This window comes from Taudactylus pleione, unplaced genomic scaffold (genome assembly GCF_031769625.1).
Source record: "Taudactylus pleione unplaced genomic scaffold, aTauple2 ptg000523l, whole genome shotgun sequence".
NCBI lineage: Eukaryota > Metazoa > Chordata > Amphibia > Anura > Myobatrachidae > Taudactylus > Taudactylus pleione.
In genome coordinates this window covers 2,138,153-2,156,294 of record NW_028284925.1, presented here as the reverse complement: position 1 = coordinate 2,156,294, position 18,142 = coordinate 2,138,153, and the positions used below count along the sequence as shown (strand labels likewise).

Here is an 18,142-nt window from a genome sequence, read left to right as displayed (position 1 = left end):
TAATCACCCACTGCCCAGAGCCAGCACAGTGTCTGTAATCACCCACTACCCAGAGGCAGGAACTAGCACAGTGTCTGTAATCACCCACTGCCCAGAGCCAGCACAGTGTCTGTAATCACCCACTGCCCAGAGCCAGGAACTAGCACAGTGCCTGTAATCACCCACTGCCCAGAGCCAGGAACTAGCACAGTGTCTGTAATCACCCACTGCCCAGAGCCAGAACTAGCACAGTGTCTGTAATCACTCACTACCCAGAGGCAGGAACTAGCACAGTGTCTGTAATCACCCACTGCCCAGAGCCAGGAACTAGCACAGTGTAATCACCCACTGCCCAGAGCCAGGAACTAGCACAGTGTAATCACCCACTGCCCAGAGCCAGGAACTAGCACAGTGTCTGTAATCACCCACTGCCCAGAGCCAGGAACTAGCACAGTGTCTGTAATCACCCACTGCCCAGAGCCAGGAACTAGCACAGTGTCTGTAATCACCCACTGCCCAGAGCCAGGAACTAGCACAGTGTAATCACCCACTGCCCAGAGCCAGGAACTAGCACAGTGCCTGTAATCACCCACTGCCCATAGCCAGGAACTAGCACAGTGCCTGTAATCACCCACTGCCCAGAGCCAGGAACTAGCACAGTGTAATCACCCACTGCCCAGAGCCAGGAACTAGCACAGTGTCTGTAATCACCCACTGCCCAGAGCCAGGAACTAGCACAGTGTCTGTAATCACCCACTGCCCAGAGTCAGGAACTAGCACAGTGTAATCACCCACTGCCCAGAGCCAGGAACTAGCACAGTGTAATCACCCACTGCCCAGAGCCAGGAACTAGCACAGTGCCTGTAATCACCCACTGCCCAGAGCCAGGAACTAGCACAGTGCCTGTAATCACCCACTGCCCAGAGCCAGGAACTAGCACAGTGTAATCACCCACTGCCCAGAGCCAGGAACGAGCACAGTGTCTGTAATCACCCACTGCCCAGAGCCAGGAACTAGCACAGTGCCTGTAATCACCCACTGCCCATAGCCAGGAACTAGCACAGTGACTGTAATCACCCACTGCCCAGAGCCAGGAACTAGCACAGTGTCTGTAATCACTCACTACCCAGAGCCAGGAACTAGCACAGTGTCTGTAATCACCCACTGCCCAGAGCCAGGAACTAGCACAGTGCCTGTAATCACCCACTGCCCAGAGCCAGGAACTAGCACAGTGTCTGTAATCACCCACTGCCCAGAGCCAGGAACTAGCACAGTGCCTGTAATCACCCACTGCCCAGAGCCAGGAACTAGCACAGTGCCTGTAATCACCCACTGCCCAGAGCCAGGAACTAGCACAGTGTCTGTAATCACCCACTGCCCAGAGCCAGGAACTAGCACAGTGCCTGTAATCACCCACTGCCCAGAGCCAGGAACTAGCACAGTGCCTGTAATCACCCACTGCCCAGAGCCAGGAACTAGCACAGTGTAATCACCCACTGCCCAGAGCCAGGAACTAGCACAGTGTCTGTAATCACCCACTGCCCAGAGCCAGGAACTAGCACAGTGCCTGTAATCACCCACTGCCCATAGCCAGGAACTAGCACAGTGTCTGTAATCACCCACTGCCCAGAGCCAGGAACTAGCACAGTGTCTGTAATCACTCACTACCCAGAGCCAGGAACTAGCACAGTGTCTGTAATCACCCACTGCCCAGAGCCAGGAACTAGCACAGTGCCTGTAATCACCCACTGCCCAGAGCCAGGAACTAGCACAGTGTCTGTAATCACCCACTGCCCAGAGCCAGGAACTAGCACAGTGCCTGTAATCACCCACTGCCCAGAGCCAGGAACTAGCACAGTGTCTGTAATCACCCACTGCCCAGAGCCAGGAACTAGCACAGTGCCTGTAATCACCCACTGCCCAGAGCCAGGAACTAGCACAGTGTCTGTAATCACCCACTGCCCAGAGCCAGGAACTAGCACAGTGTCTGTAATCACCCACTGCCCAGAGCCAGGAACTAGCACAGTGACTAACCAATGACTGCCCACAGGGAGGAACTAATGGCTGAAATAACAACAATTATGAAAACAATGTAATAGTTCATCCAGTGGCGTCACTAGGGTGGTGCGGACCTCACCGGGTGTCACCAAAATACCAGCAGCTCCTCCTCAGTAACCAGAAGCTGCACTGTGACCTTAGTGTCTCTCTGGCATCGCCGGATATATATAATAATGAAATCAGGGGGAGGGGTGCTGTGAGGCCACACCCCCACTTGCCGCCCTCTGTCACCTAACCCAGTGATGCCACTAAGTCCTGCAACTTTACATTCATACAAATATAATATATATATAATTCCTCGCACTGTTCTTTTTCTTTGTGTATTATACAAATGTATTCAGACATTACCTCCTAGATTAGCAGCAGTGGGATGTGAGTATATAAATGCAGTACACACATTAGTACTTTAATTGTTTTCAAAGGCTCAATAATCTCTTAATGAGAAGCTCTGTAAAGACATAATTAAAAAGTCACGCTGCCTTATCTCAGAGCGCTTGCTATTGGTCAGATATGTCACATGGGCAGGATCCGATTGGCCCTGCACTCTTTCAACAAAAGTGGATGCGCCTTGGAATCGGACACTGGGGGGGCTAATGCAATGGCAGCTGTGACCGTACGCTAATGTCTCCAAAGCTTCCCTGAGCATAGGGGCACCAGCTGCGGCCTTCTCACATCCATCCGACGCCGTGCACCTGTGCTACCACTGATCCAGATCGGGCAGCCAGGAGGGAGGCAAAGGGCAGGGAAGAATGGTTAGAACAGGAGGGGACATGGCAGGGATGGTTGGCTGGACTGGGGGAGCTTGATGTGACATGTACCTGGTTTAGAATTTCTTTAGCTAATGTAGTTTCAAATATGGAGAGAGGGGGGGCCCCGGGTGGCTCTGGCATTAGTGCTGTACCAGCGGCGGCATTTCAAATACGGCGCCTGCCGCGAGCAAATTAAAGCTCGAGGACTGGCAGCCAATCAGGAGTGACCCCCTACTGATTGGCTGCCTATTAACGAGCTCTGGCTGACACCATAATTGACATCCCACCAGCGTATCAATTCTACCCGCCTGCCGCTGCAGCGCTGATCCCGGGCCCCCCATCTCTCCAGGCCAGGTGGTCCCCCCCCGATGGCGGCCATGCCCCGTTAATGACGGAGGTGAAGCAGAAGGGGAGGGACTGATCCTGAGGTTGCCACTCACCTTGTGGCAGAGGCGCCAAGTGTTGCCTACTCCTGACATAACCCACCGTCTGCCACTCTACCGCTGGTGGATATTAGTTAAAAGCAGCTACAGTAACGTGTAATGATTTAATGACAGCATGGGCGCTATGTACATACATGTGCTGTAAGCCGCAGCGACTACCGGACATCATCTGTTTGTAAATCATATATGAAATACAGCTGGAACAGGACTGGGTGCAGAGTGTGTACACGTGGCACCGTGTTACTGGCCAGGTCTGTACGTGGCACCGTGTTACTGGCCAGGTCTGTACGTGGCACCGTGTTACTGGCCAGGTCTGTACGTGGCACCGTGTTACTGGCCAGGTCTGTACGTGGCACCGTGTTACTGGCCAGGTCTGTACGTGGCACCGTGTTACTGGCCAGGTCTGTACGTGGCACCGTGTTACTAAAGAAAACCGGTATCGCGCAATGCATGTTATATAACGCACATAGAATCCAGTATTTCATCCATCTAATATGTTCAACCAAAAAGATAAAACCGAATTGTTCCCTGAGGCGTCTGTGCTCCCCCATCCAGATGTTATAGCTCCAACAGTCGCAGAGCCCACAGGGGGACTGTCCCATCCCCTCACCAGGGAAACGCACGGATTAAATTCCCGCAAACTAGGTTGTGTGACTCAATGTGGGTAAAACTCGCGGCCGCAACTTTTCACTATTCAATCAGAAATCTGTGATAGGTTCATGCAGGTTTCGCTGGTTCCACTGGGAGAAATTGCTGCGTTTAGTTTGTGGTGCCAGAAAAAGCGATAACTATGAATGTAAAAGTCAGGACCTAGTGCAGGACTCGTGGGCGCCCCTCCCAATGAATAATGGTGTCAGAGGTTTAAATAGTACAATATGGGCAATAAAGACGGCGTGTCATTTTCGGGGCTCAGGATGGTTTCCCTACACCTTCATGCAGGTCGCAGGAATAACGTGAGACATTGGCGCAATGTCTGCGACTTCACATCTCCAAATGAATTGCGCAAGCCACTGCAGGGTTTTTTTTTTGCCATTGCTATCCGGTGATCTGTGCAGAATACTACACGGGACCCCGCAGTACTGAACTCGCAGCTCCATAGATCAGCAGTCAGCCAAGGCCGCCTCGTACTGCGTGACGGTATATAACAGGATCTTGTAACACTGGTCTATAAAGCAACTATACGGAACGTGGTTCTTATTAATTTACTTCTCTTTAATACAATTCAAAAATAAAACTTTGTAACATTGATGATTATTCTGGGAGGACAGGGGCACGTCTGTAACCCGCATCCGGATCCGCGTCTCCATTCTGCAGCTACTGTGGTGGTTTCGTTATAAGAAATAAGTTAAAACTTCCCAACCGCACACATGATAAATCCCTGCAAGAGATAAAGGCAAATTAGTATATTGTGCTGTCAGTACACGTAGCCCAATAAACACATCTACACGCGTGCCGACATGTGATCCATCACCAACCCTCTGCACACTGCCCCCTACTGGTCTGCGTGTGGCATAGCACCAGGAATGGCAGATAATCAGGACTTTCCCCTGGCAGAGCCTCAGAGTCCGTACAGACTAGGGCCCTGATTCAGACCCACTCGCAAGCGGCTGTCCGCTCGCAAGTGGGTCGCTGGTCTGCACTGAGCATGCGCACGACGGAGCTCCCTCCATGCGCCAGACACGACGAGCGAAGGAAAGTCCTTCGCTCGTTGTGTCTGATCAAAGGGGGTGTGCTGTCGATGTTGATTGACAGCACGCCCCCTTTAGTGGGCGTGCCTCCCTGATGGGGGCGTACCCACGGGAACACCTCCCGTCAGAAGCCGGCCCACTGACATCACTAGTGATGTCAGTGGGAGTAATTTTGGCTCTGATAGAGCCAAAATCACTCCGGGCCTTGCGGTTGAAAACCTCAACCACAGGCTCCGGCTCGCAGTTTCGATGGTCACGATGGTCACGACCATCGCGGCCATCAAACTGCACGCTCGTATAGGCTGTGGGTGGTGACCCACAGCTATACGAGCGTCCAGGAGGACGCTCCATTTTTATGGAGGGCGGCCCTCATTCAGAGCGTGCGCTCTGCTCAGAGCGTACGGCTCTGAATGAGGGCCTAGGAGCCTAGAGAGCGGCTTTATCCGATTGTGTGGACTGTGCTACATCGCAGAGAGGTCCCTGTGCGACTACATCAGACGTATCATTATAATGATGGAGGATCCTCACCACACTCAGTCTCCCGGCCGCCGTCACACCTTGAACCCCAGCGACCTCATACATTCCTTGTGAGCCTCGATCAGCTCCTGGCAACGCTCCTCGCCCTTCTCAATGATGCTGGACAGAGAACAGGAGACAAACATAAACAGATTATAATACACACAAGACAGTAATAGCTGTATAATCTCCTGTATATAACCTCTATATAAACAGTGAGGTCTGAGGTCAACAGTTTCCTGCTCGTTACGCCAACTTCTGTAATAAGGAATAATGCCGGCATTGCAGCCAGATATCCTGGATATTGCCGGTGACCTCGCAGAACCCTCGGTGACTGCTAATAACCATATAATTGTCAGCAGGGAGAGCATTATCCCATATATCACCCACTTCTCGGCTACGGATTATAGAACGTACAGATCACTTCCCAGTCACTACGATCAGCATCGGAATCCGTCACGTCCACGCTGTCCGGGATCCATAGAAAGAGGAGCACAGAAGGATTTCCCTATCTGGTTCCTATAGCCTTCATCTAGCGTTATATATCAGGCAGTCATATTACACAGACAGACAGCTGCCAGAGGCCTAATTATTCTATTCAAATATAATATTACATAATAATAAAAATTATTTTAACCAGAGCGAATAGTTTATATATTACGTAGTAAGGAGATTAAATAGTTTTGAACGTATAATACATGCAGGATGTATATCAATATATGATATAATAAATAGAACATACTGTATTTCAGATTCCCCAGCACAGAATTAGAGACTACGCCCCATTGTCCTCACAGTCACAATTTCCATGTTAGGACCCTGCGTGTTACTAATATGTGATGTGACAGCCCCTAAAGTACCCAGCTTCGCCCTAGGCCGGGCTCCGGTTATACAGACGCTGCGTTCTCCAATAAGCTGCCGGCAGAGGGAGCGCAGTCCCCCTCCGCAGTCATCCAATCCCAGGTAAACGATATTCTGCATTTATCTTTCACTTTTCCACACAATATATTACATTTCCAGTTTTGGCTACGATTGCGCTTCTGTCATATTAAGTCATTGGGGTCAATCCAATTAGCCGCAAAGGGCGAGAGTTGCTATTGCTACAACGATCAAACGCCGGTGACAGCACCGCGTCTCGCACCCCCCGCGCTCAGCCTGAATTCGCTCATTTTTGCTCGCTGCCCTATTGGGTTGTGAGCAGTTTTGAGTGAATTTAAGCTGCCGTAAAGTGCGGATGTTGCTGCGCTGACTCTAACCCGCTACGCAGTCTTGGGTAATTGGATTGATCCCACTGAAAAGGATTATAATACCTAAAAATATAGCGTGGATGTAAATGGCCAACTGTAAAGAGCTAATAGGGACCTGTGAAATTAGAGCGCACAGCGACCATCGCAGTCCGGCTACACTGAATGAGGGATTACAGGAAGGGACGTGACCAGCTCAGGAACACGAGACCGTCTGACACTACAACATATTACATGTAACATCCCCAATAAGAGCCGTCGCCTCTGATCACACAGGAAAATCTTCTGCTTTCAGGACACGTTACAACCACCCCTCTGGTCAGTGTCGCACGTTTTCTGGGCTGTCTGGGTTCTAATGTAACTTCTAGGGGTCCACAGAGCACACAGGGGTGCGGACCAGACCTGGCGGGGGCACCAATGTTACTCACCAGGCGTCCCGCACTTTCTTAGTCTCCGGACACGCGCAGCACGGCTTCAGCGGCTTCTTCTCCTGGGTTTCGGAGCTCGCAGACGTGGACTCACAACTTGCAGCTGCCAAACTCGACATGGTGGGATCAAATCGCTGCCCGTGTGCGTGATAAGGCGTAACTGCGAGGAGAGAGACGCGGTCAGTCCGAAAATACACAACTGATGCTCCAGTAACATTAATCATTATAACACAGCAAATAACCTTCCAACCATACCAACGTACACTTCACACCTCCCCACACAATACCTACGTCCATTCTCTGTCACATGACACTGCCGCACACACGCTATCTCCAATAATAATCCTCCGCACCCTAGTCTGCCCTCCACCAGCCACTACATCCCCGTCACAAACACCCAACCACAATGCCCCATCTAAACACCGATGCCCACACACCTACCACCCACCATATGTCCCGGGCTGAAGGACCACAGATCTCCCAACACCAGCAGAGCCGGCTGGGAGGACAAGCGCGGTCAGAGCCGGATCCGCTCCCCGGATAGGGGCTGATTATCACAACAAACACCAGTGAGAGTAAAAGGGATTCCTTAAAAGAATCACTTGGCATCTCTACAGCACATACATAATTGGGGGGGGGGGGGGGATAGGTACAGCGGCCACCTACCTCTATACCAAACAAAAGGGTCATCCCTAAAGGAAACCACCTGACTGGTTTCATCATTGTCTGTATAGGGAGACTAGTGATAAATGACATCTCGCCCCACACCTGCCTCATTTGTCTTTATTCCCACATTGCGACCACACGTCCACTTCACATAACATAACATGATCCCCCCCCCCCCCACGCCAACCACCAACACTGCGGCGCCCCTCACCCGCCCATAAATCCATCTATGTAGAAGGCCGGACGCCCTGTGACAGCGGCTCCTCAGTATAACCATTCAGCACACAAGTCATACAGCAACGCTAACACCCAGAGGACATAACGTCTGATGTATAATACGGTGGCTCTTAGTACATCACATTAATATACATATATATATATATATATATATATATATATATACACACACACATATACATACATACACACACACACACATACAGAACACCGGACACTGGACCAGTGTATAAACACAGGTGTGAATAATTATTTGGCCTACACACACTGGGAATTACACACGAGGCCGCAGATGAAGCAGGATCAGGTGTAACATGACCACAGCAAGCTCTGGTCTAAACATAGCTCCACAGACGGTGCCCTGACGGCCTGTGACAGAGATCTATGAGGAAGTAGCAGCACAAACAACACGGCTGACACTGCGGCCCTAACGCTCACACTCCCATACATGACACTACCAGTATAACATGACTGTGCTGCACATGACACATTATTACACACAGCAATATAACTGCTACTGTATATGTCCCAATAAGGGGCAGGGACCCCCAGTCACCTACTGCGCCCCTGAGCCCCGTCTACCCCTCTGGGTATCTGTCCTGGCCCTGGTGGTACCTGGCTGCACACTGGGCCCCATCTCCCCCTCCTGGTACCTGGCCACATACTGGGCCCCAGCATCCCCCGGGGCCACATACTGGGCCCCGTCTCCCTTCCCTCAGGGGTCTGTCCTGGCTCTGGTACCTGGCCACATACTGGGCCCCAGCATCCCCCGGGGCCACATACTGGGCCCCGTCTCCCTTCCCTCAGGGGTCTGTCCTGGCTCTGGTACCTGGCCACATACTGGGCCCCAGCATCCCCCGGGGCCACATACTGGGCCCCGTCTCCCTTCCCTCAGGGGTCTGTCCTGGCTCTGGTACCTGGCCACATACTGGGCCCCAGCATCCCCCGGGGCCACATACTGGGCCCCGTCTCCCTTCCCTCAGGGGTCTGTCCTGGCTCTGGTACCTGGCCACATACTGGGCCCCAGCATCCCCCGGGGCCACATACTGGGCCCCGTCTCCCTTCCCTCAGGGGTCTGTCCTGGCTCTGGTACCTGGCCACATACTGGGCCCCAGCATCCCCCGGGGCCACATACTGGGCCCCGTCTCCCTTCCCTCAGGGGTCTGTCCTGGCTCTGGTACCTGGCCACATACTGGGCCCCAGCATCCCCCGGGGCCACATACTGGGCCCCGTCTCCCTTCCCTCAGGGGTCTGTCCTGGCTCTGGTACCTGGCCACATACTGGGCCCCAGCATCCCCCGGGGCCACATACTGGGCCCCGTCTCCCTTCCCTCAGGGGTCTGTCCTGGCTCTGGTACCTGGCCACATACTGGGCCCCAGCATCCCCCGGGGCCACATACCTGGGCACGACATGTGTGACCTTTCCATGTCTTTGGGCCTAAACAAGTTTCCTTCCAACCATGTCAGAATGATAGACAACATAGCTTCACCCACATACATACATACATGACCCCCATCACCTGTATATGATATGTACCATGTCACAGAGCACAATCCCCCAATCTAACCCCCTCCCCGTATATCTGACCTCTGTTTCCTTCAGTCCTGCTGCTGCCCCTACTCCAGTGTATGTTATCCTGTGTATATTATCCTGGGCCTCCCCAACAACACCAACATATGAAACATGTATGACCAAGGTACCATGCTCTCTCAGAACACACAGAACATGCTATTTACAACATTATACATACTAGCACTGCTGCCAGCCAGACTACCGGCGTATACGGAGGAGGACGAGCAGCCATTATAATGGGGTAAGTTATAGTATCATGCAAAACAACACATATGTAACATCACATGTAACATGTACTCACGCGCTGTATGATGCAGGAGACCAGGAACTGGCTGTAATAAGAATGTGACTTTCACTGCACGGGGCAGACGTTCCCACAGCGCCACCTGGTGCCCGCCTACTGCAACTGCAGCCCACAGCGCCACCTGCTTTCCGTCCACTGCAACTGCAGCCCACAGCGCCATCTGCTGTCCGTCCACTGCAACTGCAGCCCACATGCACGAATATGACTCATAGCGCCATCTGGTGCCCGCCTACTGCAACTGCAGCTCACAGCGCCACCTGCTGTCCGTCCACTGCAACTGCAGCCCACAGCGCCACTTGCTGTCCGTCCACTGCAACTGCAGCCCACAGGCACGGACATTATCCACAGCGCCACCTGGTGCCCGCCTACTGCAACTGCAGCCCACAGACACATGTCCGGCAGCACCACCTGGTGTCCGCCCACTGCAGCCCACAGCGCTACCTGCTGTCCGCTCACTGCAAATGCAGCCCACAGCGCAACCTGCTGTCCACCTACTGCAACTACAGTCCACAGGCACGGATTTAATATCCCACAGCGCCAACTGCTGTCCGGCTACTGCAACTGCATAGTCAGAGCAGCGTCACCTGGTGGCCGCCCGCTAATACTGCAATCCCACAGCAAAGGACGGGTATCGCTGCCCCTCCCCTGTTATCTGTGCGCGTGCGCTGGGGGCCGGCCAGAGGGGGAGGGACAGTGACTGGGACACCAAGCACCGCCTCCTGCTCACGTGATGCCGACTCCATGGTGATTCCATGATGCCGGGTCCCTCGTATCATAGCAACGGTCCCAACAAAGATGGCGGCCAAGGAGGAGGCAGCAGGGACAGGTAAGGGGACAGGTAAGGGGACAGGTGTGGGGGGCTCCACTGTCACACACACTATTATATATGTTTGTATGTATATATGTCTGTTTATGTGTATTAAGGTCTATATATATATATATTTATATGTATGTCTACCCTCCATCATGACCCCTTCCATTATGTACAGAGTGCTCTGCTCCTGGACTTCCCACCTAATTAATGATTGCAGCCACCTGTGCTGAGCTCGTTATTTCATGAGACAGGTGTCACCACAGGTGGCTGCAATCAGCAATTAAGAAGGAAGTCCAGGAGCAGAGCATTTTGTACCCAATGGACGGGTCATGCTGGAGGGTCTGTGTATGTACGAATATATGTGTGTGTATATGTACAGTATGTATGTGTGTGTATATATATATATATATATTATATAGAACAGGAAGATGGGGGCACTTTAGACGGCACACAAACACCGTGGATTGAATGAATATATATATATATCTATGTGAAATTGTTCTGAAGTGTTTATTAGTCTGGACAGTGTTAACCCCCTACAGAACACTTGTGGCGCCTAAGAAATAAAAGATAATCATATATATACTTATAGTGTGTGTGTATATATATATATATATATATATATATATATATATATACACACTTTGTCCTGAGGAAGGGGACTTGATCACCGAAACGTTGGCAATAAATTCCCCTGTTATGGGGCTTCTTGTTTGATATGACATAGTCTCCGAGTGCCGCCTGCTTCCTATAGTCTCTATGTTGCGGGGACGCTGATCCTCGAGGAGGGCACCGGAGCAAGTTTGTATATGTATAGCACTGGAGTGCCGGAGGTCGTTTGTGGACTATATATATATATATATATATATATATATATATATATATATATATATACACATACATACATACATACATACATACACAGAAACAAACATATAAACACATATTATTATTATTATACGCTTTATCCTTTACTTCTAAGTTGCTGGCATATTGGGCATTGCTGCACATTGAGGTGACCATGACACAACATAAATTATATACGGTGACATGAAATAGAAGGTAGAGATGGCTCTGCCCGTATGAGCTTACAATCTAAGAGGAGCGGGAAACACGTGATACATAGGGTGGAGGAATCACACGTGTTACTGGTGGTGGGGGAAGTGCGTGCATCTACTGTGTGGCACTGATACCACTGATCTGTATGCCTCCGCCGGGTACAGAGCGGCCATGGCGCAGATAGACATGTACGGATGTGATAATATGGTGCCCGGTTAGCAGAGAGTCAGCGATGTCTCTACATCTGCATCCATTAGAGTCTGGTTCTCTGTGTCTGTCGCAGATAAGTCACAGGGACAGACAGGTGCGGGCAGAGAAGATGGGATCACAGTGCTGGCACCAGGTCACACAGGCAGATGAATGACCCATTAATGAGGTTTAGCCTATATTACTGTATCATGCACAGTGCAGTTACTAATGTTTGAGCTCTAAAGGTTTTCTAACTACGCTCCCTCCAGTTTAAAAGGGAGAAGATATTGCACAAAAGCACCATGACAAGCCCTGCTGTGTGCCCCCCTCTCTTCCCCATGTTATGCCAGCATGCCACCCAAAGTAATGGAAAATAAATAGCAGAAGTTCCACGTAAGTGACACTACGCCCTGTCCATATATACAGAAGATAACAGATGCTATTCATATATATGTATATAGTCTGTAGAAGCCACTCTCACAATCATGAAATATCTTCCACAACAACTGGGGTGTCCTCCCATTAACTAGGATGCGCACTGGAGCCAATTTATAGAGATACAAAAAGTTGGCACTCACCAGGATTATGAAAAGTAGAAAAAAAAGTCCTTTAATGGTTTACATACATATCTATATGTCAACGTTTCGGTCTAATGTTAGACCATTCTGAAGACAGTCATCGGAACAACAGAAATTCAGCAAGGACAGTAATCCCCAGATACCACATGCCTTTACCATGAAGCTCAAAATTGAGCTCAGGTGCATCCTGTTTCCACTGATCATCCTTGAGATATTCCTACAGCATAATTGGAGTCCACCTGTGGTAAATTAAGTTGATTGGACTTGATTTTGAAAGGCATACACCTGTCTATATAAGGTCCCACACTTGACAGTGCATGTCAGAGCAAAAACCAAGCATGAAGTCCAAGGAATTGTCTGTATACCTCCGAGACAGGATTGTCTCGAGGCACAAATCTGGGGAAGGGTACAGAAAAATATCTGCTGCTTTGAAGGTCCCAATGAGCACAGTGGCCTCCATCATCCATAAATGGAAGAGGTTCAGAACCACCAGGACTCTTCCTAGAGTTGGCCGGCCATCTAAACTGAGCGATCGGGGGAGAAGGGCCCTAGTCAGAGAGGTGACCAAGAACCCGATAGTCACTGTGTCAGAGCTACAGCATTCCTCTGTGGAGAGACAAGAACCTTCCAGAAGGACAACCATTTCTGCAGCAATCCACCAATCAGGACTGTATGGTAGAGTGACCAGACGGAAGCCACTCCTTAGTAAAAAGCACATGGCAGCCCGTCTGGAGTTTGCCAAAATGCACCTAAAGGACTCTCAGACCATGATGAGACAAAGATTGAACTCTTTGGCGTGAATGCCAGGCGTTATGTTTGGAGCAAACCAGACATCGCTCATCACCAGGCCAATACCATCCCTAAAGTGAAGCATGGTGGTGGCAGCATCATGCTGTGGGGATGTTTTTCAGCAGCAGGAACTGGGAGACTAGTCAGAATAGAGGGAAAGATGAATGCAGCAATGTACAGAGACATCCTGCATGAAATCCAGCTCCAGAGCGCTCTTGACCTTAGGCTGGGGCGACGGTTCATCTTTCAGCAGGACAATGACCCTAAGCACGCAGCCAAGATATCAAATGAGTGGCTTCAGGACAACTCTGTGAGTGTCCTTGAGTGGGCCGGCAGGAGCCCAGACTTGAATCCAATTGAACATCTCTGGAGAGATCTGAAAATGACTGTGCACCGACGCTTCCCATCCAACTTGATGGAGCTTGAGAGGTGCTGCAAAGAGGAATGGGCGAAACTGTCCAAAGATAGGTGTGCCAAGCTTGTGGCATTCAAAAAGACTTGAGGCTGTAATTACTGCCAAAGGTTGTGAATACTTATGTACATGTGATTTCTTAGTTTTTTTTTGTTGTTGTTTATTTTTATTAAACTTGCAAAAAAACTTTTTACACGTCATTATGGGGTACTGTGTGTAGAATTTTGAGGCCAAAAATGAATTTATTCCATTTTGGAATAAGACTGTAACATAACAATGTGGAAAAAGTGAAGCGCTGTGAATACTTTCCAGATGCACTGTATATACAAAACCATGGACAAAAGTTTTGAGAATGACTACAAGGTAGAGGGTTCACCACAAGATGTAAGCCATTGGTGAGCCTCAGAAACAGGAATACCAGATTAGAGTTTGCCAAACAACATCTAAAAAAGCCATTACAGTTCTGGAACAACATCCTATGGACAGATGAGACAAAGATCAACTTGTACCAGAGTGATGGGAAGAGAAGAGTATGGAGAAGGAAAGGAACTGCTCATGATCCAAAACATACCACGTCATTAGTGAAGCATGGTGGTGGTAGTGTCATGGCGTGGGCATGTATTTATCGATGATATGACTGCTGACAAAAGCAGCAGAATGAATTCTGAAGTGTTTCGGGCAATATTATATGCTCATATTCAGTCAAATGCTTCAGAACTCATTGGACGGCGCTTCACAGTGCAGATGGACAATGACCCGAAGCATACTGCAAAAGCAACCAAAGAGTTTTTTAAGGCTAAAAAGTGGAATGTTATGCAATGGCCAAGTCAATCCCCTGACCTGAATCTGATTGAGCATGCATTTCACTCGATGAAGACAAAACTGAAGGGAAAATGCCCCAAGAACAAGCAGGAACTGAAGACATTTGCAGTAGAGGCCTGGCAGAGCATCACCAGGGATGAAACCCAGCGTCTGGTGATGTCTATGCGTTCCAGACTTCAAGCTGTAATTGCCTGCAAAGGATTTGCAACAAAGTATTAAAAAGTGAAAGTTAGATTTAGGATTGTTTAGTTTGTCCCATTACTTTTGGCCCCTTAAAAAGTGGGAGGCACATATAGAAACCGTTGTAATTCCTACACCGTTCACCTGATTTGTATGTAATTACCCTCAAATTAAATCTGAAAGTCTGCAGTTAAAGCACATCTTGTTTGTTTCATTTCAAAGCCATTGTGGTGGTGAATAGAGGCCAAAATATGAAAATTCTGTCAATGTCCCAATATTTATGCACCTGACTGTATGTGTGTGTATGTGTATATATATATATATTAGCATAAGTCACACTGCGCAGGTGTCCATATATACAGAAGATAACTCCCAGATGAAACGTCTGATGCAGATATTTTGCTAGTGTTGTGCACTTGCTGAAAATCAACAGCACCCGGTGTGTGAATGGGACCTCAGGTATTGAATTATCAATTTAAAGCTGCATTACCACGATGGCAAGTGTCTTTGCAGTCGATGGCGGGCCACCAATTTGGCAGTGGTAGCCCAGTGTTGAGGAACATTGGCTCCATAAGCCCGTTAGACCCAAGCAATTTGGGGGCATAGGGTCCGGCTACCGTCGTGACCAATGTAAATTCCTTTGCTACACCGATGGGCTCTGTTGAGACTGCACAGAGTCGCAGAAGAATGAGGTGGGGGGGGATCATATCTGAATTTGTACCCAATCTTTTCTGCAGCTATGGGGGTAATGGTTCATGTCTGTGTCTGGTGTCCCTGACTCCCAGTTTCCCCTGTGGAATGTAACAAGTTGATCTAGTCCTTACATTACAGCCTTAGACGGACTGGAACAGCGTGCAATGGATGAAACCACCAATGGGGCACAGAGAGGACACAGACCCGACACCAGCAGTCAGATTACCGCAGGGGAGGAGAATATGCCGGATGCAGCTGATGTAACAGCCCCTGGAGTACTCCAATCTGATACCACCACAGAGGGGGTACCGCAGACGGTCAGCGAGTTACCTGGGGAAGAAGGTGGAACGAATGAAGCCGAGGAACCTGAGGCAGAAGCTGTCAGAGACACCAAGGACGTCCCGGATGAAGGAACCGCTCTAGGTGGTACGGGTGGTGGCATCTTATTTCTCTATTCTGTCCCCTCTCCCCTCCCCTGGCTCCGTGATGTTCTCTGGTGTCCTCGGAGTCTCTGAGATGTTATAGTACAGCGTTATGATGTCACAGCTGGTTGATGGAGGTGTCACAGATTACAGCGTTATGATGTCACAGCTGGTTGATGGAGGTGTCACAGATTACAGATAGGCAGTCACTATAAGCGCACTTCTTTACTTTTAGAAAAGCATTTTAGGGAGATTGTGAAAATTGCATCTATGTAATTATCTATCTATATAATCTGAAGGGGGCGTGCACTGCGCAGAGGCGTGTCATAAAACTGCTTTACATCCAACTGTAAATGAGCCCCAAAGCATTTGCATAGTTCAGTACATAGAAGATGTTTTACCATAAGCGTCACTGTACATGAACAATATGCTGCAATCTGTTTTCTAGTATCTTAAATTACCTCCTCTAACTCTCTCCCTTACTAAGTTTATGCAATTCCTCACACGCCCCCCTGTAGTGCTTCACACGCCCCCCTGTAGTGCTTCACACGCCCCCCTGTAGTGCTTCACACGCCCCCCTGTAGTGCTTCACACGCCCCCCTGTAGTGCAGCACAGCCCCCCCTGTAGTGCAGCACAGCCCCCCCTGTAGTGCAGCACAAGCCCCCCCCTGTAGTGCAGCATACGCCCCCCCTGTAGTGCAGCATACGCCCCCCCTGTAGTGCAGCACACGCCCCCCCTGTAGTGCAGCACACGCCCCCCCCTGTAGTGCAGCACACGCCCCCCCCCTGTAGTGCAGCACACGCCCCCCCCTGTAGTGCAGCACACGCCCCCCCCCTGTAGTGCAGCACACGCCCCCCCTGTAGTGCAGCACACGCCCCCCCCTGTAGTGCAGCACACGCCCCCCCCCCTGTAGTGCAGCACACGCCCCCCCCCTGTAGTGCAGCACACGCCCCCCCCCTGTAGTGCAGCACACGCCCCCCCCTGTAGTGCAGCACACGCCCCCCCCCTGTAGTGCAGCACACACCCCCCCCTGTAGTGCAGCACACGCCCCCCTGTAGTGCAGCACACGCCCCCCTGTAGTGCAGCACACGCCCCCCCCTGTAGTGCAGCATACGCCCCCCCTGTAGTGCAGCACACGCCCCCCCTGTAGTGCAGCACACGCCCCCCCCTTGTAGTGCAGCACACGCCCCCCCCCTGTAGTGCAGCACACGCCCCCCCCCTGTAGTGCAGCACACGCCCCCCCCTGTAGTGCAGCACACGCCCCCCTGTAGTGCAGCACACGCCCCCCCTGTAGTGCAGCATACGCCCCCCCTGTAGTGCAGCACACATCCCCCTGTAGTGCAGCACACGCCCCCCCCTGTAGTGCAGCACACGCCCCCCTGTAGTGCAGCACACGCCCCCCCCTGTAGTGCAGCACACGCCCCCCCCTGTAGTGCAGCACACGCCCCCCTGTAGTGCATGCCTCCCAATATTGGTGGTCCAGTGGGCAGGACATCAACACATCTGAAAAATGGGTGTGATCTATCAGTAAAGGGGGCGTGGTCGTATGATACGACCCTGTTACTTCACTTCGGGGGTGAGCCCAGTATCCGCAGAGATGCTTGGCTGCCCCCAGGCCCTCCCTGCACAGTGAAGAGATGCGCACAACATTTATTCACCCGCTGCTGTGCTATGCAGAGCAACAAACTGATTTCTCCCAACTTCCCCCCACTGCGGCCCGTGGGTGGGACGGCAGGGCAGTACCTGAGTAGCGGGACAGTTGGGAGGTATGTGTAATGTACCACCCCCCCTGTAATGTACCACCCCCCCTGTAATGTACCACACCCCCCTGTAATGTACCACACCCCCTGTAATGTACCACATACCCCAGTAATGTACCACATACCCTCTGTAATGTACCACACCCCCCTGTAATGTACCACACCCCCCTGTAATGTACCACATACCCTCTGTAATGTACCACACCCCTCTGTAATGTACCACACCCCCCTGTAATGTACCACATACCCCTGTAATGTACCACACCCCCCTGTAATGTACCAGACCCCCCTGTAATGTACCACATACCCCCTGTAATGTACCACATACCCCCTGTAATGTACCACACCCCCTGTAATGTACCACACTCCCCTGTAATGTACCACACCCCCCTGTAATGTACCACACACCCCTGTAATGTACCACACCCCCCTGTAATGTACCACATATGCTCTGTAATGTACCACACCCCCCCTGTAATGTACCACACCCCCCTGTAATGTACCACATACCCCCTGTAATGTACCACATACCCTCTGTA

The 18,142-nt window shown here is 50.8% G+C and overlaps 2 protein-coding genes across 9 annotated transcripts in view; one reads left to right on the top strand and one right to left on the bottom strand.

Annotated features, from left to right (window-relative positions):
- Nucleotides 1-4,420: 4,420 nt before the first annotated feature.
- COX17 (cytochrome c oxidase copper chaperone COX17) lies at nucleotides 4,421-9,990 on the bottom strand. 2 transcript variants are annotated; one of them, XM_088450751.1, is made up of 4 exons: nucleotides 9,882-9,990; nucleotides 7,106-7,265; nucleotides 5,446-5,553; nucleotides 4,421-4,607 (listed from the first exon to the last, which is right to left on the bottom strand). In XM_088450751.1, the coding sequence occupies exons 2-3, from the start codon at nucleotides 7,222-7,224 to the stop codon at nucleotides 5,469-5,471; spliced, it is 204 nt and encodes a 67-aa protein (XP_088306877.1). In that variant the 5' UTR covers nucleotides 7,225-7,265; nucleotides 9,882-9,990; the 3' UTR covers nucleotides 4,421-4,607; nucleotides 5,446-5,468. The 2 variants fall into 2 exon arrangements, with proteins under 2 accessions (XP_088306877.1, XP_088306878.1); XM_088450752.1 differs by lacking the exon at nucleotides 9,882-9,990 and adding an exon at nucleotides 9,759-9,777.
- A 657-nt stretch (nucleotides 9,991-10,647) lies between these two features.
- The window catches only part of CFAP44 (cilia and flagella associated protein 44), a 111,853-nt gene continuing 104,358 nt past the window's right edge, over nucleotides 10,648-18,142 (top strand). For 2 of the 7 annotated variants that reach the window (XM_088450767.1, XM_088450761.1), the window contains exons 1-2: nucleotides 10,675-10,722; nucleotides 15,559-15,846. In XM_088450767.1, the coding sequence (XP_088306893.1) occupies nucleotides 10,680-10,722; nucleotides 15,559-15,846 (331 nt within the window). In that variant the 5' untranslated portion in view covers nucleotides 10,675-10,679. Of the gene's footprint in view, nucleotides 10,723-10,969; nucleotides 11,048-12,320; nucleotides 12,340-15,558; nucleotides 15,847-18,142 lie in introns of those variants that run through there. The other 5 variants (XM_088450763.1, XM_088450762.1, XM_088450764.1 and 2 more) reach the window with 5 other exon arrangements.

Excerpts from the sequence above, each read along its gene's own strand:
- COX17 (XM_088450751.1), bottom strand. The coding sequence starts at position 7,224 with ATGTCGAGTTTGGCAGCTGCAAGTTGTGAGTCCACGTCTGCGAGCTCC. Across the intron at positions 5,554-7,105 it reads AAGAAAGTGCGGGACGCCTG|CATCATTGAGAAGGGCGAGG; the intron begins GTGAGTAACATT and ends TTCTCTGTCCAG.